This window comes from Cajanus cajan, chromosome 5, assembly GCF_000230855.2.
Source record: "Cajanus cajan strain Asha chromosome 5, NIPB_CcT2T_4, whole genome shotgun sequence".
NCBI classification, from domain to species: domain Eukaryota; kingdom Viridiplantae; phylum Streptophyta; class Magnoliopsida; order Fabales; family Fabaceae; genus Cajanus; species Cajanus cajan.
The window spans coordinates 63,029,787-63,053,226 of record NC_138521.1 but is presented as its reverse complement, the minus strand read 5'-3'; the positions used below and the strand labels follow the sequence as shown (position 1 = coordinate 63,053,226).

Here is a 23,440-nt window from a genome sequence, read left to right as displayed (position 1 = left end):
ATATATTTTTTTCCTTTTTGTGCTCTTTATGGTAATGAGAAACCAATTTCATTCTTGTTGCATTAAAAGTAACCAGCCAAACTCTTATGAAATTGGTCATATTTACATGTCTTCATTTCAATTTTAGTGTTTTATTAGCTGGGTTAGACACAGGTTCATCAAACAACTTACCATTTTTTGTTATTATAACATTCACATACTCAGTTTAATTAGTTTCACACTTACTTGGAAACTTATCTTGGGGAAGGCTGGAGGACGAAAGGTACTAAGCCATTTGAGAGATTTGTCCTTCTATCATTTTGTTGAGGAAGGCCATATCATCCATCCTAGCAATTAATTCCTCAAGGGAATTATTAACTCTCTCATTTGTCTGTTATGGGCTACACATAAATTGCTTTTCGCTTAAGACTACTTTTGTCATCAAGCTTTCAAGCCTAGACAATGATTGTTGATCTAGATGTTGTTGAAATCATTGACTACTTGAGCCCTTGTTAAAGTTATGGTTGTTGAATACCCCCTTGTTCTCATTGGTTGTTTTAGTATAAGAAGTTAGGATGACTCTTCCACCTTAAGTTGTATGTATTTGAGTATGGGTTAAACTTATCCTTCTTGGGGTAGTAATAGAAGTTATGTGTTACAAGAACATTTTCCACCTGCTCTCTAGGAATTCCTACCTGGCAGTCAATAGCTAAATGTACATGCACACCACATACTTCACAACAATGCTAGTAGCACCTATCACTTTATCATTGCCTTTTTTTTCTATCTTATCAAATATTTGGTTTAATGTGTCAAATTTAGTTAGAAAAAGATCAACATTGTTTACCTCGTATTTACCTACTTAAAGGGTTTTGTGCAAGAAACTACTCCTCTCACCACCCCATTGGCTTTGGTTTGTAGCTACTATATTAATGATAGTAATTGCCTCATTAAGTGGCTTGTCCATGAATGCCTTGTTAACAACAAAGTGCAGCAACATCTTGCTTGGGTAATTTAATCCATAATGAAAAAAATGGATAGTGAGACTCATGTCATATTCATGATGTAAACAATTCAGAAAAAGATTTTGATTTCCCTTGATGAAAGTTAAAGATCTACTTTCGCATTTCATCAATCTTGGAAGGAGGGTAGTACTCGTTAAGGAATTATTTTTCACCTTTTTCCCAAGTTGTTACTACTCTCTTGGTATAGTTTTTCAACCATGCCCTTACCTTTCTTGCTAGTGTCAATGGGAAAAGGCATAGTTATGATGCATCTTGTGTTACCCCTTGAAACCTTCCCACATGATCCATGGGATTTTTAGTAGGCATCCCTAGGAATTGACTTTGTTTCAACATGGTTAAAGAGGTTGGGGAATCACGGAGTTGGTGTTATTCCCCACATTAGGACAGGTGATTCCACCAAGCAACCCTCGGATGGTTGGGGTTGCATATGATTTTATGGGTTTATTTGCTAGTAGATAGGCCATGATAGATCCATGTAATGGATTAATAACAACCCTTAGCTTTAGTGTTCCTAACCTTCTTCGAAATATTATTTCCATTTTAAGGTTAAACTCTTTTGGTTTTCATAGGCAGAGAGATCTATACATAAATTGAGGAACCCTGTACAAAAAAAATGTAAAACGTGAGTTATAAAAAGGAATGAAATTAAAAAAAAACAATAAAATAGATTAGCATCTAATTTAAATCAATAAACAATAATTATGAAACTAGAAGATTGCAATCCGCAACAACGACACTGTAAACTTGATGTGTAAAATTTGTAAGTGGACGAATTGTCGTTGAGTAATAAATATATCAATCCACAAAGACAACGTTTTGATTGTGTAATTATTGTTAATTAATCAAAATTAGATAAAGGTGAAATCTTTGCAATTGACAACGAAAAATATAATTATTAAAGGATAAGATAAAAAAAATTAAATACAAAAATAACAAATTTGATTTTGATAATAATTAAAATATATTATGGGATTAGGGTTCACATAACAAGTTCTTATCTATCTAATCGTTTAATTAAACATTTTATTAAAATTTATTTGAAGGTGAATTAACTTAAGGTATCATTCGTTCTCTTCCAAGATACAATGAAGTATCTAATTGAATTAACTTTTACTATCGTGGTAGTTATATTCAATTAAATTCATCAAGTTATTTGTTAGTCTAGTTTACCCTCAAAGTAAAGCCGTCAAAACGAGCCACCTGGCTCGACCCGGCCCACCACGGGTTGACCATTTGGTGGGCCAACCCAACCCGACTCATTTATCAGTGAGCTCAAAAAAGTTGAAACCGACCCGACCCACCATGGGTTGGTGGGTTAAAGAGTTGGCTCACCTGAAAAAAAAAAAAAAAAAAAAAAAAAGAAATTTCATTTTTTTTATTAATATACAACTAAAGCCCAAAAACTCAAACCTATTTTAAAAATATGAGATTCTTAATTAATACATCCATATATGAATCATTCATCCCAAATATTAAATGACAATTTTAAATACAATTAAATCAACTCTAAATAATCTCAAATAGATAAATATAATCCAAAATCATCTTAAACTTCAAATACAATCTAAAATCATCTTAAACTTCAAATACAATCCAAAATTATCTTAAACTTCAAATATAATCCAAAATCATCTTAAAATTCAAATACAATCCAAAATCATAAAAATTACAAATCACAATCCAACATTAAATCATTATTGTCTCATTTTTTACTGCACCATGGCCCAATAATTATTGTATTTTATTTAATCACGGGTTGGTGGGCCAGTCCGTCTCACCACGGGTTTAACCCGGGTGAGTTGGGTTGTTAGTGAGCCGAGTTCAAAATTGACTCGTATTAAAATTTTGTTTTTTTCAACCCAACCCGGCTCGAACCCGTGGTGGGTTGGGTTGGCTCACCAGGTCGAGCCCACTTTGACAACTCTACCTCAAAGGATTAAACATACTTTTGTGATTTAAACCCTAAATCTATTTTTTAGGGTTTTGATAATCAAGTTCACTTTTCAATTCTTCCTTAAATATCTAAAATTATGAAAAAGAAAAAACATTCAATGCTTTGCATATATAAAATACTAAAAATTTAGATTAAAAAGAGAAATTAAATAAATTACTGAATAATTCAATTAAACAAAAAGGTTCTGAAAGGTTAAGTCTCAATCATAGAATAAAAGAAGACAACTTACACTTATTCATGGTAGTTCTCTCTAAGAAAACAATAAAGCATAAAAAATGAACTTAAGAGTTGAGAGCGAGAATCCTCAAGTCCAAAAATAGAAATCATAACTGAAGATACTACTTTTCCCCATTCACCTACTATAAACCTAATAACTAATTCTTAAAAAATATAATTTAAAAAAATTCAAATTATGAAATAGAAAGAAAAAAAATTATGGATGTTTGCATGGGCATGCAATTAGGTTGTATGGGCATGCAATTAGGTTGCATGCTCGTGCCAGATGTCGTCTTGATGACTTTAGTGAATGTGAGGCTTCGTTAGTGAATGACATAGACATGTAAGTGGTCCCACAGGCGTGCATTTGTTGCCTCGTAGTTTGTTATTTGGTAAATGGTTGAAACCTCTAAAATTTGTTCATCTACGAGTTTGTGACAATTAATCATGTTTTGATGATCCATGTAATTCCAAAATTCCTTTTTTTTTGCATCAAATCTAAACACTTTTGACCCCTATATTTATAAAAGCTACCTCAACATAATATGTTCAACAAATAAAGAAGATATATGCAACAAAGAGGACAAAGACAAACACTCATGTAAATAAATAAAAGTAAAAATGTTTCCTAAATGTCTACAAAATGCAACGCATCAAAAACTAATTTCATTCTTGTTGTGTTAGATGTAACCAACCAAATTCTCATGTAATTGGTATTGTTTATATGTGTGTGTGTGTTGTGTGTAGGGATGGCAACAGGGCGGGTCGGGTACGGGTTTCATGATACCCATCCCCGTCCCCACGAGTCAAACTCATCCCCGTCCCCGTACCCGTCGGGTATATGATTTTCATCCTCGTACCGTTAATTTTTTTATTTTTTATTTTTTGTAAAAAAATATGATATTTTTAATTTATTTTCTTTATTATATTATAATTATAATTAATTTATTTCTCTATCTCATATTATAATAAATAATCACACATAAAAAAATATTAAATTTTTTTAATATAATTAAATTGAAAGTGAGTATTAAATTTAAAATGAGAACAGGGACGGGTACGGGTACGGTGCGGGTAAGTACATACCTGTACCCAATTTAATATATCGGGTTTTACTCGTACCTGTATTTGTACCCGGTCAAACCGGGTATTCCCCGTCAAAGTCAGGACGGGTTCGGGTATTACCCGCGAGTACGGGTATATTTGCTATCCCTAGTTTTGTGTCTTCATTTCAATGTTAGTATTTTATTTTTACTCTTATTGTTTGGCATGAATTGATAAACCATAGTTTGATATTTGATTCATGAGATGTTGAAAAATGCATTTTGTAATCTTAAACTAAAACAAAATATCCAATAGAGTTTGTATCTAGAAATATACCTTTACTCATTAGTTATCTTGAATCCTTGTGGTTAATGCAAGTTTATTTGTTAAGTATTCAAGAATTGTTGCTTAACAAGGGAACTTGGACTCTAAATTCTAAAAAATTAGTGCTTGAATAAACTAATAGGTTAACATTAACATTAAATGCAAAAGAGGAATTGAGTGTTTAAACGCACAAGAATGAGATTCAATGAAGTGTAATCCTAACGATGACACACCATTTCATTACTTATCTATAATGCCTTTTACATACTCGTAAAAGTGCCCAAAAAAAGTTTATATTTTTATTACATTATTTTTCGTTTCTTTTATCAATCAAACTCAATTAATTAACATTATTTATTCTAAAATAGCAAGTGAATGCAATTATTGTTGTGTATTGTACAAGTCATTTAAAAGAGGGTACTTACTCATCATTGAATTACTTGCATGATTGATATAATTGCCACATGGTTAACAATTGTCAAATATTAAAGGGTCTAGCTTGATTGGCCGAACAAAATACATGGGTATTCTAAACACCCTAAAATTAAGTTCAATTTCTATAAATATAAAAATAGTTACTAAATTTATTGGTAGTAAAAAGTGGTAGCTAATTTCAAACATTCTTGTAGTATTATTATTGTCACCATTATTATCGTTATTGACATTTATAAATGAATATTTTTTTACTTAAAAAAAAAGAAGACAATCTTACTCATAACTATATCCAATTTAAAAATTCAAATTTTATTTGAAACTCAAGTTGAGAATTGTGATTTCATGCCTTAATTATCCACGCTACTTATATACATAAGAATTATAATTATAAACTAACGACATTGAAATAAAGAAAACATTACTTTAATCTTCAATTTCAACATTGGACGCTAAAAGCATGTTTCAATAATGAAAATTTAATTTATAATTTTTTTAAAATTAAAAATAATTTAAGAAAACATTTTAATGTTTTGTTTATACAAGTTATTAAATATGTAGCTGAAAATCTAAACTCAAATGTAATTATATTATCTAATGAGACTAGATGATGATAGTGACAGTAATAAGACATAAAGAGTAATAAGAAATCTCGTGATTTTAGTGTCTTAAGAATGTTAATGACGATGTCGACAATAATAATAATAAAAAAAAGAAGATATTTATACATGAATAATGAGTGAGAGAATAGTAATAACATTTTTGGTCTCAGTAGTGATACAATGACAATAATAATGTAGGTGATCATGCTAATTGTTATAATAACAACGATGATAAGTATTAAGTATGGTAGTAATGATGATAAATATAGCAACAATTAAGTGTGAAAATAAGTGAAACTACTTGATGGGTGTTTATGACTTAACCTAATCAAACTCAAGCAAAATTAGACTTCTATATATATATATATAATACATCATATCAGTGTTTTTATAAAAGTCAAACTTTAGGCCATTTAAAAAGTATTTTTTTTACATAAAAGACTAACTTATTTAATTAAAAATAAATAAATATTTGTTGTTAATAGTATTAAAATATTTTTTTTCACCTTTTAAATGTTAACTTTCATAAAGAGTTAAGTTTATAAATCTATTAAAAAATACATTTATGTATTGTCTAGAGGTATTATTACAAAAATATTTTTTTTAAAAAAGGTGTCATCACCATCATTTAAACAAGTTAGATTTGATTTTTATATATATTTTTTTTGTGTTAAATTTGTACAAAGTAGATCCTTAAACAAACTCATAAGTAATGCTAGACTTTTATGCAAATTAGGTTAGACTTAAAAAATATATATATAACATGCAAGTGAACTGAATGTTAGGTTACAAGAAAAGGGGTGAATTGTTTTATTTTTTTAAAAATTAGTTATTTTATGGAAATATGTTCTTTAGATGGTAAACTTTTGAGTATTTAAACTTAGAGTATTTTTCTAAAAATAGTTTTTAAACTAACTTATTTTCACATCAAATTATGCAACAATAGAATAAAAGTTGCAGTAAAGTAAATGAAACAAGTAAAGAGATAAAGTAAGAGAGATTGCACACAAATTTTTATACTAGTTTACTCAAACTAGGTTACATCCAGTCCCACATAAACTTGTGAGATTTTCACTATCATAGCCAACTATTGTTCAAGAACAACTGAACCACATACTAACACAAGAACACCGCTACATAACCATTTGTTATTAGTGATACATACTTAACCACCTATTGAGATTTCCACACTTAACAATTTGTTGAGAAAACCAACCTCACAACCACCTACTACGGGATTACATAACCACTGTTGTGATTTCTTTCTACCTTCCTACGCCTTTACACATTTAGATTTGGGTAGGAAAGGTTTTACATAGTTGGGTTTTGTAGCCTTACACACAATTCATATTACAATAGGTTATCTTATAATGAAACTTTCACTAAGAAAGATTTACACTTTTTTTTTCTATTACAAGAATGATACAATACTAAAGTGGAGTTCTCTAAAAGAATCAAAGTATGAAACAAATATTACAACTTGATAACTTGTGTTTTATTAACTCTCTCTAATCTTGCTTGCTTTAAAAACATAGCCTTAATCTTTTTTTTATAGCCACTGAAATAGATCTGTTATGACTAGATTAATTTTTAAGCAAAACTGACATCATTGTACTTTGCCTTTTCTGGTACTGCTAGTTTTTTCTTCAAATAAGGTACCTTTTAATTGAAGCCTTTTGATAGATGACTCAAAGTGTTGGTCATTTGAGCCAAGTCTTCAAGACATTTTTCCTAAGAGAAAATAATTAACTTTAACCTTTTTGAATAGAGACATAATATGCTCATCTTTTTGCTGAGGGCAAACAAGTCTCTTAGGACTAAATGACAACTCAAACAAATTAATTGATGTATTGTGAAGCTTCTAAATTGTTAAGCTTAGACAACCTTTTGAGTAGTTATAAATAACTTTTGAAACACTTGAATAAACTTGTTAGCACATATATGAGAATTTTTTTGTACTAAAATTTGAAATTAATAGTTTGTCATTATTAAAACCTATATTTAAACAATATTTAATAGTAAGTAGATATGGAACATGTCATATATTTTTAATCAAGGTCAGACTTAAATCTAACAAAGTTTAACTTGAGGTGCCTTATTTCATCTCTTTATGATGATAATGATTAATAATCGAAAATTATTAAAACTAATAATTTATAATTGCATGAAATTATTAGGTCTTAAAAGAACTTATATTTGCTATCAAATATAAATAAAATGTGACTGTAACAAAAAAAATGAAAATAATAAAATATATTTTTAGAAAAATGATACAATCTCCGAATTATATTCTAAAATGCGTACCGAATAATTAAGATAATAATTTAAATTATAAAATATTAAATTAAATAATTATTTTATAATAAATTTATTAATAAATATTAATTTTTTTAATGTTCGGAGGATGATTCGGCAAAAAAATTTTCGGAAGTGTATCTTCACTCATATTTTTATAGTAAAATATAAAAATATGTTTACCGTTCAATATGAATAAAATTTGTGGGAAAATAGAAAACAAGGCACATAAATTCATGTACCGAGCCTTGGAATAATGGAAATAGTAAAATGTTTTCATAATCAAATAAAAAGATTGTGTTTACTATCCATAAGAATAAAAATTGTGGGAAAATAAAAAACAACGCACGTACATGTACCAAGCCTTGGGATAATGGAAATAGTAAAATAAGTTTTACCAGTAAAATAATAAAAAAATTATGTTTTACCATCTAATATGAATAAAAAATTGTGGGAAAATAAAAAAGAAGCCACATACATGTACCAAGCCTTTTCTAGGTGACTAGGTTATTAACTTATTATGTGGGATGTGTCTCATATAGTGCATTCACAAAAAGAAAGTTTATATGTTGAGTTCAAGTTAAACAATAACCATTTGAATTCAGAGCATATGATTGGATTGTTGGCTTTGCAATCCAAGTAGTGCAGAAGATTAAATTTGAGTCGAATTGATCAAGTTAGAAAACGACTAAATGTAGCAAAAATAAAACAAATAATGAAAAAAAAATGAAGAGTAAACACACATATCAAAAGAAATGTAACACCTGGAACAGAGGTTTGGCGCGAAACATTGGTTGCGGCGTCTTCCAGGAGTGTGAGGAGAAGAAAAGAATGGCAGAAGAGATCCAACAAATCCATACTCTCGTTTCCTCCGATGAGGGCTTCAACAAATCCTCCGGCTATTCAGCGCTCTTGCACTTTCAGCAACATTCTTGCCTCAACCCCTCTTCGCTCCAATCCCTCGCTCACTCCTCCCACTTCATTCTCTCTTCCATCGTTTCAGACATCTCCGCTCACCACCACGAACAAATGTCAGCATCCACTTTCACTTTCTCACCGTTTTATCTTTTAACCTTCTTTTTTAAAAATTAATTTTTCATTCATTTTTTTAACCGCGTGTTAGAGTCACACAAGCCTTGAAGTGTTTGGGCTTCATGCTTTATCACCCCTCCGTCGTTTCCGTCCTTCGAGGTATCTGCTTTCGCTCTTATGTCTCAACCTGTCCATTATTTGATTCTGTGGGAAGCTGATTTTCCATCGGTTTTGCAGTGGATGATGCCAATTTGGTGTTGGGGGCATTGCCCGCGCTTATTACGACCACAAAATTAAAGGCTAGTATGGTTTATTTGTTTCTACTCTTGATACGATGATAAGTGTTTTCAGTTTTTCACGTGTTCTATATTGTGTTTCATTTTGTCCGTGGGATGTGTTGCATTTACATTAACTTTCTTAACTGTTGCTGCAGTCTGCTTGTAATTTAGCGGTGTGGTGCTTGTCTGTTCAACAGTTGGGTGCATCACTTCTTATGACTCACTTCCATTCTTTGTTACGTGCAATTCTTCATGCCCTGGACAATCCCATGGGTTCTTTGTCCACAACATTTGAAGCTACCCAGGTGCAGTTACCTTTTCTTAGCGTTTTGGTGCTATACGAGGTCAAATAAAGTTGAACAAAATTTATATGCAATTTCTTACTTGTTATTGGTTCTGTTGTTCGATTAGTAGTCTTACAGTTGAATCCCAATAATCTACGCAATAAAAATTTACATTAAAGGTCAGAACAGCTGTGATGTTTATGTAGATGAAACTTCAGATTTATTTAGAGAATAGCCCTAAAAAGACTTAAAGAACTGTATTTAAGTTTTGTCAAATCAAATTAAGAAAAAAAGAAAATGAACTCCATACTTCTAGTTCTAGTCTTCTTTTAAATGGTTTAGAGATTAAGCAATTGCCTCTTGTAGTTTTTTCTAGTAGTGTACTTTTTTTACCAGTTGATGTTTTTTTTTTTTCTTAAAAAATATTACAGAGAGGATCAAAATCATCATTTTTATTACTCGTTATCGCCGAATATATGTCTTGTCAGTTGTCTCTGTAACCTTGAAAGTAAAACTTAACTTTTCCTGTGTACCCTATTTTAACATTTTTTTTTAATAATTACTGACTGGCTAGAGATGATCTTTTATGCATGCCTGGCTGGCTATATTGATCTGGATCTCCTTGCATATTTATCCTTGGAATTCATCTCCAGGTGTACTGTTTTCTTTTGATACTCATCTTTAAACCTTTGGATGACAGGCTGTAATGAAGCTATCTGGTCAATTAAGTGAGCAAATGAAAGGTTCATCCCATATATGGGCTCCTCCAATATACAGGAGACTTCTCAGCACAGATAAGAGGGAGAGGGATGCCTCAGAAAGGTGCCTGTTGAAGATCAAATCCACAGTCATTCCTCCTTGTCTGGATCTCTCTAAGGTACCAAAACCTTATGTGATATTCAATATAAAGTGATGGCTCTGGACTCTAGTGGCATAGCATGATTATATTATGGCTGTTTAAGTTGTGAAGACTACTGTTGTTGATGTGCTTATGCAGATGATACAAACTACAATATTTTGTCAAGGCAAGCTTGTAATTTAGTGTGTATTTGTAATCCCTCCTGGCTACATTTTTATCTTTTTTTTGGGGTATTGCAAAATGAAAAAAAAAAAAAACAAATTTATATCATGTTCATGACATGTCATACTTGGTCTGTAAGGTTCACATAGTGGTTTTAAGCTTAAAGGTGTGCTCTTTGGTCTCCTTGTCAAACATTTTTTTTCTTTTTCCGATAGGTTATTGTCAAAGATATGAAGATGAAATTGCTCAATAGAATGAAGGATATGCTAGATAATGGCATGAAGACTCAAGCTATTCGTGCATGGGGATGGTTTGTCCGAATGCTTGGATCCCATGCTTTAAAGAATAGGCATTTAGTCAATGATATGCTGAAAATTCCTGAACGTACATTTACAGATCTTGACGCTCAAGTTCAAATTGCTACACAGGTACTATATATGAGTTACTGTTTTATCTCATCCATGATTCACAGGATGAGCTATGTTTGGGTTGTAAAGCTGTTCTATATTTGATGTGACATGACTAATGAATATAGAACTCACTAATCGTTAACATCTTTTTACTGATTACTTCTCACGGGACTTTTTCATGTGCCCTATATGCAGGTTGCTTGGGAAGGTCTTATTGATGCTCTTGTTCACTGTCCAATATTAGTTTCTGAGACAAATACATCAGCAGAGGAGAATTCTCTGGAAAAACAGCATTCATCAGGAAGGAAAAATTGTGATGATCACGCGAATGGATTTTCTAAAAGCATAAAGCTAATAATGACCCCACTGATCGGCATCATGACCAGTAAATGTGATATATCAGTTCATTCATCCTGCTTGAACACGTGGTGTTATTTGCTACATAAGCTTGATATCTCTATCAATGAACCATCAGTGATAAAAATGGTTTTAGAGCCTATACTTGAAGCAATATTTCAGAATGGACCTGATAGCAATAGCATCTGTTTATGGAACCTGAGTCTTGATCTGCTTAGTGATAGTATTTCACAGAAGTGTACGGATGTCCTCTACCCGTCAGCTGGACCATTAAGCCACAGAATCTCTCAAAATGCACCTTCTCTATCTGGAAAATGCTCTTGGAAGCAACACCTAATCAAATGGAAGCCTTGGAATATTAATCAATTGGACTTTTATCTGAGTATGATTTTTCATCTCATCCATCAAGCATCTAGGCCAACCGTCACTTATGATCATAGAAGTCATATTTATGACACCGCCTTGAAGTTATTTATATATATTCTGAAAGGAGTCAAACTGGATGTGGAAAGTCCAGCTACCGATTATGATGGTATCATGCAGTGCTTGAACTCATTACTAACATTCATCAAGAAAGTAAGTGAAGATTTATGCTCAGATGTCGGCGAAAATTATGATGTTTATTCTACATCCATTCAGTTTATAGATGCTATCACCAAGGAGTTAGGTCCTTCTATCTTGGGATCTCCTCTGTACAAGTTTTCCTTAGATCTACAATATGTTGGTGACATGCAATCAGCAGATCATAACAAACATCTAAAATTTCTGAGTGTCAGTTGTATTTCTTATATGGATAAGGTTTCCCCATTGGTTTATTTGATTACACTGTGCTTCCATGTGATGGTTCAGTTAACAATGAAAGGCCATCAATCAGACCACATTTCACAAGGAATGTGTGAATATTTTAAATTTATATTTTGTTTGAGTGATCCCCTGGAAAATCTCCTCACCAGTATTGGCTTCTTGTACAGACACGTTCAACCAATTTACTTAAGCATATGGATAGCATTAGCTCAAGGTCTGAACTACTGTGTATCTGATGCAAACTGCAAGTCACTACAGGAAGCCTTGTCTGACAGCACTGTATATTCTTCCATATGTCATCTTTTAATTTACCCCATCGTGGCACATTCTGAAGTTCCAAGAATGACCTTGGCAAATGCTAGGGCCTCTTTGGATAAATATCCTGTATCAACAGAAAGAAAGCTGAGGTTTGAACTGGTTATTCAAACATGGAAATCACTTTATGGATCTCTTAGTGCTTCAGGCTTTGGACGATCATCAGCCACCAATTTCTCGGGGGATGTGTGCATGTTGTTAAGCAGCTGCCTTGATGAAAATGGTGGCAAGGTTGAGAGCGGCACTGATTTTGAGTTAACATGCAATGATGTGGATCTTGGCGTCCTTCATTTATCGGGCAATTTCTTGATATGCATTCTAGAACATATTCAGACTTTGGAATTAGTTTCTGAATTGGACAGAAGTAAATTTGACCGTGATAGCAAAATACTGTGCTGCATAAAGAACTGCTTAAATTTTTTTGCCCAGTAAGTTTGAACCTGTTTCGTAACGATATGATGTGCTTTTCTAGTTGTTTAATACGTGATTGCTCTGTCTTTCTGTCTCTGACTTGTGGGGTATCTGTTCCATATCCTTGGTTGATATAAAAGTTGAATGGTAGAAAAGGTGCATCTTCAACATGGATCTACTTTTTCATTAGCCTGATGAGAATGAAATTTCTCTCATCCTGTGTCGAGTTGGGGATGTAAAAAAGCAATGTCACTGGCATTTCAACATATTTTCCTTTTGTAATTAATGTTATAAATAGGTACCTATTCTCTTTCTAGGATGAAGGTGTTAGAATGTTGAGATTACGATCACAACTTATTCAAGTAATTGACTGCCTGATCCGTATTTAGCTGCTTTGCCTTGTTGGTTTGAACATTGTTGTTATGGGTATGTCAAGCATTTACAAAACCAAGAGACTCATATATCTAAGTCGCAGCTGATCATTTTCATGTGGAATTTCAGGTATATGAATTTGGTGAGGACAAATATGGTGAGAGATCCACTGCCTGGTTTTGTTGGGACCTCAAGGTCAGTCAATATATGCTTAAGTTGTCTCCTGCAATGCTTGCTTGGTTGTTAAATAAGTAATTCTGCTTGACTTTCACTTTGTCTTATCTCAAATGACAGGTTGTATTCTGCTTTGGCATGCTTTATTAGTTGTCTTCACCGGAAGCAAGATATTCTTCATTTTCTGGAGGTTTGTTCCTCCAATTCCTACTTCCCAGTTTATTAAAGTAGCTTCTATGAGTCATGTATACTTATTACTTCAACTTGAAATGACGAGGGATTACTTCTCTACAACTCCTTATTACTCTGATAGATGGCTTAATTTGATTGGCTTACTTTTGGCTTTATGATAGAGGGTCTTGTGACTTACTTTTGGCCTTTTCATCTGAAAGAGAGAAAACTGTACAAAATTGGATGCACTCAAAAGAAATTAGTGGCTGATGACTTTTATTATGCTTTCTTAAACCAATTTGACGATCAATGAGTTGTTGATTAGCAAAACCAGGGGTAGATCTTATTTGAGATAGACTTCCTCTTATCCTTTGTCTTTCATTGCATTTATTTATTGTTTGGGGGAAGTGGGTTTAATTTGCAGAGAACTTCCAATTCCTTAAAATTTTCGATATATTAAACTAGCTTGTAATCTTCCATATACTTGACTGCAGATTGTTTCCAGCCCACTGCTTCAATGGCTATCAAACATGGGAATGGAGGATGGAAGAACAAACGACCAACTCCAACTTCTGTGGATTGAAATTCTAAGCTGCTTAAGAAGAAGTCAACCTCCAATAAACTTTGGTTCCGCTTTACTCAAACTTCACGAACCTCTATTTGAAAAAACTCTCGATCACCCATATCCCTCCATTTCAGAACCAACCATCAACTTTTGGAATTCTACATTTGGGCAGCAAATTATTTTGGATTTCCCCTCGAGTCTGCTTTGTGTCTTGGACAAGCTATCCAGAAATGGAAGATTAAAACTCCAGAAGAGAAGCCTACCATGTCTTAAAAAATGTGCTTCTCATGAAGAAGTCGGTGATGCTCTACAGGGATATAAGGTCTATGCAAAACATAACAGGACCTCTAAGAGGGTGGAACTAGTGTTGGATACCCGGAAAGAGACACCTCCTTTGAGTTTTAAAAAGAGAAGGTTAGAACAGACGGAGCATCAAAAGGAAGTCAGGCGAGCACAGCAAGGAAGGGAAATGGATACCGGAGGACACGGCCCAGGAATTAGAACTTACACCAATGCTGATTTTACACAAGGGCGTGATGATTCGCAAGAAAGCCAGGAGGAGATAAGAGATGCTGAAGCTATATTGCAGTTGCTGATGAAAACTATCTGACTGGCTTTGAATGCTTCTTATAGATGACCCTACACTCATGAATGCCTGAATTATTATTGGGATAACTTATCCTGTTTAACAAAATTTTAATAGAAAAACTGATGCAATAACTAATGAATTACATTATAGTAATAGATATAATGTATTTTGAGAAATTAGGCAAAATTTCTTATAATCAGATTTGTAAAAAATAAAATAAATGTAGAATAATAACACGTAAAATTGATAATGAAATTATGTGTCTATGTCTTTAGACTACTGTAGATATATTATTAAAAAATTATATATAAACAATGTTTATAAACATTTAATTCACAATTCAAAATACCCAAATTTTTATTTTTATTTTTAAAATTTTTTATTTTCTCTTTCTCTCTCTTTTTCTATCTCGTAGTTGGAATGATTAAGAAAATAATAAAGAACTTATATATATAAGTGAATATAACTTTTCTTCCATTCATTTCTTTCCTATTTTCATGCATTACATTTAATTTTATTGATTTTCCTTAATTTTCTCTTAAGTAAAACAAGTTTTTTTTAACATTTTATTTTTATTTGTTAACCATTTTTGACAATTTCTTACTTGAAGATTGATTTCAATTTGTCTTCACATCTTGCTCAATGTAGCAATGTTTGATATGGAGTTGAACACAACTTGAATTTATCAATGGTTACTATATTTGTCAACATGTCTGGTAAGTTCTTCTTGGAATCTTTCTCAAAATTAACCTTATTCTTAAACAAAGATATGATGAAGTGATAACAGAAACTAATATGTTTTGTTCTAGAATGAAATGTTGAATTCTTTGTCGGATGTATTGCACTCTAACAATTACTGTGCAAAACACTTTTCTCCTAGATGAATCCCTACTTTGTTAATAATCCCTGAAGTTATATCAATTCTTAATTGGCTTCTAAAGCAATAATCTTTTGTATTTGTAACATCCAACTAATAGTTGTAGTACACAATGAAAATGTAACTAGTGGTATTTCTTTGGTGATGGAATTCACCTCCAAAGTCTACATCTACGTAGCCTTGTACTTTTAATTCTCTTTTATTGAAGTACAAACACTTCTCTATAGTGCCTTGTAGATAGCCCAAAATCCACTTAGTTACTTTTCAATGAGCTTTACTTGGATTTGACATAAACCTGCTAATAATTCTCACTACATGGTCAATGTCTAGCCTTTTATAGACCATTGTGTACATCAAACTTTCAATGGCTGAAGCATACAGAATCTTAGCCACGAAACCTTTTTCCTCTTCCATCAGAGGGGACTAATCCTTGGATAGGCAAAAATGACTAGCCAACGGTGTGCTAACCAACTTGGCATCACTCATGTTGAATCTTTGCAAAATGCGATTGATATACTCTACTTGAGATAAATGCAAAATACCTTTTTGATTATTTCTCGTGATTTGCATTCCAAGGATCTTTTTTGTTAGACCCAAGTTTTTCATGTCAAATTCTTTTGATAATTGCTACTTGAAGCTTCCGATCTCGTCCATATCTAAACTAGTTACTAATATACCATCGACATAAAGTAGCAAAATAATATAACTGAACTTATATCTTTGGAAGAAATAACAATGGTCGATGTTGCACTTCTGGAAACCTTTCTTGTGCATGAAGCTTTCAAACTTCCTGTACCATTGTCTTGGAGCTTGTTTCAAGCCATACAAGTTTTTCTTTAATTTGCACACCATATTCTTTTTCCCTTCTTATGAGAAACCTTCAAGTTGATGCATGTAAATCTCTTCATCTAAGTGTCCATGAAGAAATGCATTCTTCATGTCCAATTACTCAAGGTAGAGCCTTTCATTGGCAACAATACTTATGACGAACCTAATAGTATTAAGCTTTACAACTAGAGCAAAGATTTTAGTGTAGTCAACTCCTTCCTTTCGCTGAAATCCTTTGACAACTAGACGAGTTTTGTATCTTTTAGATCCATCATGATCCTCCTTCACTCGATACACCCATTTGTTATGAAGTGCCTTTTTTCCAATAGGTTCAATGTTTGATTGGATATTAAAGACTTCATCTCATTTTTCATGGCAAGCTTCCACTTACTAGTGTCTGTAGTTTGACATGCTTCTTCGTAGTTTTTAGGCTCCTTTTAATCAGTTAACAATATATAATTCAGGTATTTCCTATTAGAAACATGAGGTCGAGAGGACCTTCTCAAAATAGGAGTTAGAGTAGGAGGCTCTGGTGTGTCAAGTTGCAAGTCATTATTATTTTCAATTGATTCCTCTAGTCGAGGAGTCTCAATCATAGGAGTTTCTGGGACACAATCCACCTCTACATACATTGGCCCACTCTGTTCTAAGTTGTTAGTGTATGTGTTGTCTCTATCCTTGTACATCACTCTTTCATTGAAGATCACATTTCTACTACGAATCATTTTTTTTTGTTTTCATTATCCCATAGGCGATAGCCAAACTCATCCTCGTTATAACCGATGAAAGTGCACTTCTTTGATTTGGGATCAAGCTTGTTCCTGCCTTGATCACTAATGTGCACATATGCTACACAACCAAAAATTTTAAGATGAGAGTTTTACCTCTTTTTTACTCTATACCTCTTCTGATATTTTATGCACCAATGGTACCGATGGACCTCGGTTGATTAAGTAAGTTGTTGTGTTGACTGTTTCTTAGAACTGCTTCGGTAGGCTTGACTGTAGACGTAAACTACTGACTCTTTCATTCAATGTTCAATTCATACGTTCAACTACACCATTGTGTTTAGGCATATCTAGCACAGTCCTCTCCATTTTGATCCTATACTCATAACAAAACTTCTTAAATTTGATCTTTTCATATTCACCATCCATTGTCAGATTTAACCTTTTCAATCTTCAATCTTGTCTCATTTTCTACTGTAATTTTCCAAATCTTGAAAGCCTCAAATACTCCATACTTATATTTCAGAAAGTATGCCTATACCTTCCTAGAGTGATCATTAATAAAAGTCACAAAGTATTGCTTCCCACCAATGGATGGGACATTCGTTGGACCCCAAACATCAAAGTAAACAAACTCAAGTCTTTCATTCTTTGGGGTTCTTCTACTTATTTGAAAGCTAACTCATTTATACTTTTCAAGTATACAATTTTCACATATGTCAATTTCTAATAATCGAAGGCCTAGTAGTTTATCCTTTGAGTGCATAATCTTCATCCCTTTTTCACTTATATGGCCTAACCGTTGGTGCCACATATTGGAATTTTCATTTGTTACAATTGCAATCAAATGACATGCTCCCGCTATCTTGTAAAGAGTACCACTCTTTTTACCACCAACAATTGTCGTTACATCCTTTGAAATCTTCTAATGATTGCCATGGAAGATTTTTGTGTAGGATTACCAGTCAACTGATCTACTAAGATTAAGTTCTTTGTCATGTTGAGAATATGTTTAACATTTTTCAATTCCCATATAGACTCATTTAACTTAATCTTCACTACACCTTTACCCACAATTTCACAAGATTACTCATTATCTAGGTAAATTTTACTAAGGTTTTTGGGGACCTAATTCTCGAATAATTCTTTTTGTGAAGTGTCATGAAAGGATGCTCTAGAGTCTAACGCCCAAGACTTTTCCTTGTTTTTTAAAGAACATATCAATGCATCATCTCCTCCTAAGGTAGAAGCAACATTTGCCTTTGCCTTCATCCTTCATGCCCTTTGGTTTGTTTCCTAAGAGAGGTTGGTGCAACTTTTTATGATACAAATAATCTTTGACTTGCATCTTTCAAAAGCTAAAGTTTGAACTATCGAACTTCTCAATTTTCACCTTTTCTTCATCTGTAGTCATTTCTCCCACTCAAATCTGATTCCTTCTAGATCTTTTATAATTTTTTTAAGAATTGATAAAAATCACCACCAAAGCTCTTAATACCAATTGTTGAGAAAATACACAAAAATTCTTATAATCATATTTGCAAAAAAATAAAATAAATGTGGAATAATAACACCAAATTGATAATGGAGTTTGACTAATTGTGCCTACATCTTCGGACTTCCATAAATATATTATTAAAAAAGAAGAAAATATAAATAGTGTTTACAAACACTCAGCTCATAACCCAAAACACCCAAAAAATAAAATATTATTTTTAAACTTTTTATTTTTTCTCTCTCTTTTTCTATTTCTTTTTCTTTCCTATTTTCATGCATTACTTTTGATTTTATTGATTTTCCTTAATTTTCTTTTAAGTAAAACAACATATATTTGTTGATCATTTCCAACAATGTATATTGAAAAATTAGTCTTTTGAAGGAAGTTTGGTCTCTCATGCATGATATTCCTCCTTAGATTTTTCAGGATACATGTTCAGACTTGGCTGGGTTTCAGCATGTCTCAAAGGGATGCAGTGAAGTTCATTGCGGTAGATTTTGACTTTGGAGGTTTCAAAATAGCCAGACCTTTGATGGGATAAAGTGGAAGCTGACAAAGATTTGCTATAATATCAGTGTTTATCTAGCTGAGGATTCTGCATTTTTTACACACTTGAAACTAGTTCTGGATAACACTGTTTGGTGCACACCAGAAGATGCTGTCAAGAAGCTTAATGTTGTTGGCAGCTGGATTTGGGTAAACACATTGTGGGTCTTGGGGGTGTTCTTAGAGTTACGTCAGGAAGATGGATTATGTGGTTTGTTAGTCATGCGAATGAAGGTGACCCTCTCAAGGCTGAACTGTTAGCTATAAAGCTTGGTTTGAAGACTTGTTGGGAGGCTGGAGTTCATGTGAGACTGCGGATTGCGGATGTTAGAATGTACTCACATGTACTTGATTTGTGATCTTAAATCCTGAGACTGGCAACTAGAGTTTGCAATGGTCCCTCATGATGCCAATAGTGTGGCGGACAAATTGGCTGCTTGGGGGTGCATCATGCACGAACACATTATTCAGTTGAAAGTCTTCTAATTTTGTGTTGAACATGTTTTACAAGAATGTTTTGGTTGCTTTGAAGTTGGTTTATTCATATTTCTTACCCCTGCACCCAAAAAAGTGAGTTAATTCATCCGAAATTAATGTGTAGAATAGTCAATTCAGCACAGAGGGATCATTTATTTTAGATGGGCATATTGTATAAAGTTTGCTTTAGAGATTGAAGGAAAAATTATTTAAATTAATGATAAAATTAATCCAAGATACCTTTTATGTGTTTTGACCATATGTCTGGTGGTATCATTAGGGTCATCGCGTCTCAAATATTATCCGTTCTGATACTTGTTAGGCCGTCACAATTTTATCATTGAAAAGACATCTCAATGGGTTAAGGGAGGAGAATGTTTATAAACTACCCATAGCCTTGAAGTTCCACATCGCTTAGAAATTGAGACTAAATGTAATTTATAAATACTCTCTCTCCTTAACCCACCAGGATGTCTTTTTAAGAACAAAACTGTGACGGCTCAACAAATGTCAAAGCAGACAATACTTTGAACGCGGTGATTCTAACAATGCCAATAAACTTACAGTCAAAACATTGGTGCTAGAAGGAGGGTCCAAGCCAGTGACCCTTAGCCTTAATTAAAGGACTTGTTCTAGTATGTTTAAAAGTTTCACATCGCTTAAGAATTGAGACTGGGTAATTTATAAACATTCTCCCTCCTTAACCCACTGAAACAACTTTTCAAGAACAAAGTCGTGATGGTTCAACGAGTGTTATTCTGATATGCCTAAAAGTCTCTCATCACTCAAGAATTAAGACTAAGGTAATTTATAAACACTTTCTCATTGACTTATCAAGACACCTTTGAAAAAAATTATAATAGTTTAACGAGTATTAAAATAAACAATATCTCAAACACATTGATCCTAACAATAGCAATAGACTCTTGATCAAAACAATATAAATGAAAAAAGTGCATTGAATTAGTATTGATTAATGTAACAACAACTAACGTGATGTCTCCTTAGTGACCGTCCAACGATAAGTTGCCATCATTTTCGAAGGTCGTCTTAAACGAATATACTAGACTCATCCAAAATTCCAAAACGAATATTTTGAAGCACAATACAAAATCGAAGACCAATCCATTTTCCCCTCATATGGACTCATTCAAATTCACATTTTTCTTCCTCTTTCTAGTCTTCAAGCCATGCTTCTACACTTTTCATTATACAAAAATTTGTCGATCATTAAAGGAGACGTCAAATATGGTGTGTTTATATATATAAGGAGTCCAAAAGTATAAATTTAGCTTAGATTTATTCTACTTAATAACAAAGTATCATGATTTTCAAACTTTTAAAAAAATTATAGACTTAATTTATATAAATTTGTAAAGTTGATATATTAAATTTTAATTTATATATAATTATGATAAATAAAAATTAAATTAGATAAGAAGTTAATTTTTTAAAAATCTTCTCATAAAAAAAAACTTCTAAAAATTATTGTTGCACTAGATATTTTTGTTTAGTATACACGAATTGATAGCATATTAAACATTTTTTTTTACTGTGTTATTATTTAGAAAATATTACAAAATTTTATTAATGATGTAAAAAATAGTATAATAAAAGTTATACATAAATTTCATCATCTAAACTCCAAGTTCACTGTACAATACCAAAAAATTAGGGTCAATTTTACCCTCAGCCCTTGTTTGGTGAAGGGTAAATAGAAAAGAAGAGGACGAAAAAGAAGGTAAGTGTAGAAAAATTAAAAATTTGATGTTGTTTGGTAAAGAAGAATTGTGGGAAATTGTGAAAAAAATGAGGTGGGATCCACAAAAAAAAATTCCCCTCTAAAATGAAAAGATTTGTGAAAAAATTTACTTTCTATAAAAATAAGAAGGGGGAGGTATTGTATAATATATATATATGATAACGAAAATAATTATATATTTGTAAATAAATTTATAAATAATTAAAATCTTAATAGTTATAAGCAAATATAATAATAATAATAATAATTTTTATTTATTATTTTTAGATAAAATTATTTATAAAGAAAATAAACCCCCAATAATAGTAATTAATAAATATAATAATAATAAAATAATTTTCATTTATTCCTTTTGAATAAAATTATTTATAAAAATTATATATATATATATATATATATATGTTAATAATAATAATAATTTTAAACTATATCGTAAAAAGAAAAAAAAATATTAACCATGAATATTATTTATTTTATATAAAAATTTAATTATATAAAACATAATTTTAAAATATTAAATTCACTTTATTTCTCACATAATTTCACTTTGTCCAACAACTACAAACTCCATACTATTCTACTATATTTTCTACCAACTTCCTTTTTTTTTTTTCTCTCCTCTCCCAAACAAAGCCCAAGTATTTTAGATTTGCTGACACACATGATAAGCTTGTTTTGTGAGAACTCCAAAAAAATAGAAGAGAAAACATAATAATATGACCTCCATTTGGTCAATTATTGTCACATATAGTATTAACAAAGAGAGTATGTTATTACTTATCATCCTGTTTTTATGCTATTAATAAGCTGAACCTTGTTGCCAGTGACGAGCCGTATATGGGTGTCAGTGTTGGTTGATCGTGTATTTTATATAACATTTTTTGGATTAAAATTAAAATATTTCCGAATCATGTTTTATTTTTATTCTAGCTGAATTATGTCGCAAAGTTGCTAAAAAAATATTGAAAATTTCAACAATAACAAAATAACTAGACGGTGTGCGGACGGTAGATGGAATTTAAAACTAATTTATTAAAACGACAGTGAATCAATGAATGAAAATCGTGAGTACCTTGCATCTAGCTATTTTCTGCATTTCATCTGACATCAATTGGATTCTTGAAGTAGAAATATCCCCGGGTTACTTGAACCTATTTTCATCAACAAGCCTCAAAATCTTATCCTCTCTGGTGAATGATCAACATGCGTGAATCATTAATTCAATGATTGAACTAAATATTCATAACAAAACTGAAAACCCAATTTAAAAAATACTCAATCCCCTTAAAATAATCGAATACGTGTGCCACAGTCCTAAAAAGACGATCAAATGGATCAATCAGTCTCGAACTTGTACCCGTATTCAGTATCCGACCACTACTCAATTGGCCAAGTGGATGGACCATTTCCATCTTCCCAAGATATTTTCCTTCTTATTTACTGCAAAACCACGTTAGCTCCAGCTCACTGCGCTAAACCCTCGTAATATCCTTTTTTATTCCAAAATACGTATCTATCAATGGGCTAACCCATATCAGCAGCATTCCTGGTATACCCCAATTATAGACATGAGCCCAAAATAAGGATTCGTCACCCACAATTATTACTTCCAGAATTTCAACAAGCTACGAAATTACACGGGAACTTATATCAAATTAAGTATTAATATAAACCTAAAAATAGCTTGACTACCACGACAAGACAAGACAAGTCTCAAAATTCAAAAGCTAATCCTAATAATTTGTATCCTTAACCCACACATTAATCATTAACATACCAGGCCAAGTAACGCGGTTGTGTATACGAGTTTCACAAGTCCATACTCTTACTCTACGGTAAGCAAAAGATATAAACCTTAAAACAAAAACACACTTTTTTTCTCGTAAATTTTAACTTTTACCCAACGGAAATTGCACAAGTGTCCAACAATGATCTCGAAGCTAATAGAAGCGTCGTGTGGTAACACGTTTTCCAGTTTTACTTCATTTTTCTTTGTTTCATTGTGCGGGCGTGGATCCAACGTGGCTACCCCATCCAACGTCGAAAAGGAGCGAGTTGGACCAGACAAGG

At 32.2% G+C, this 23,440-nt stretch overlaps 1 protein-coding gene and 1 long non-coding RNA gene across 2 annotated transcripts; one reads left to right on the top strand and one right to left on the bottom strand.

Moving 5' to 3' along the window:
- The first annotated feature begins 8,597 nt into the window (after positions 1–8,597).
- On the top strand, positions 8,598–14,830 carry LOC109816544 (uncharacterized). The gene is made up of 10 exons (XM_020381590.3): positions 8,598–8,902; positions 8,995–9,062; positions 9,141–9,202; positions 9,337–9,486; positions 10,166–10,342; positions 10,702–10,914; positions 11,092–12,800; positions 13,285–13,350; positions 13,450–13,519; positions 13,995–14,830. The coding sequence occupies exons 1-10, from the start codon at positions 8,598–8,600 to the stop codon at positions 14,673–14,675; spliced, it is 3,501 nt and encodes a 1,166-aa protein (XP_020237179.3). The 3' UTR covers positions 14,676–14,830.
- LOC145958416 (uncharacterized) lies at positions 13,989–23,346 on the bottom strand. The gene is made up of 2 exons (XR_014434186.1): positions 22,443–23,346; positions 13,989–19,687 (listed from the first exon to the last, which is right to left on the bottom strand). It is a non-coding gene; the product is annotated as an uncharacterized LOC145958416 (long non-coding RNA).
- Positions 23,347–23,440: the final 94 nt, after the last annotated feature.

Coding starts and splice junctions, on each gene's coding strand:
- LOC109816544 (XM_020381590.3), top strand. CDS start 8,598: ATGAAGAGTAAACACACATATCAAAAGAAATGTAACACCTGGAACAGA. Junction 10,915..11,091: donor AAGTTCAAATTGCTACACAG/GTACTATATATG, acceptor CCCTATATGCAG/GTTGCTTGGGAAGGTCTTAT. Junction 13,520..13,994: donor ATATTCTTCATTTTCTGGAG/GTTTGTTCCTCC, acceptor ACTTGACTGCAG/ATTGTTTCCAGCCCACTGCT.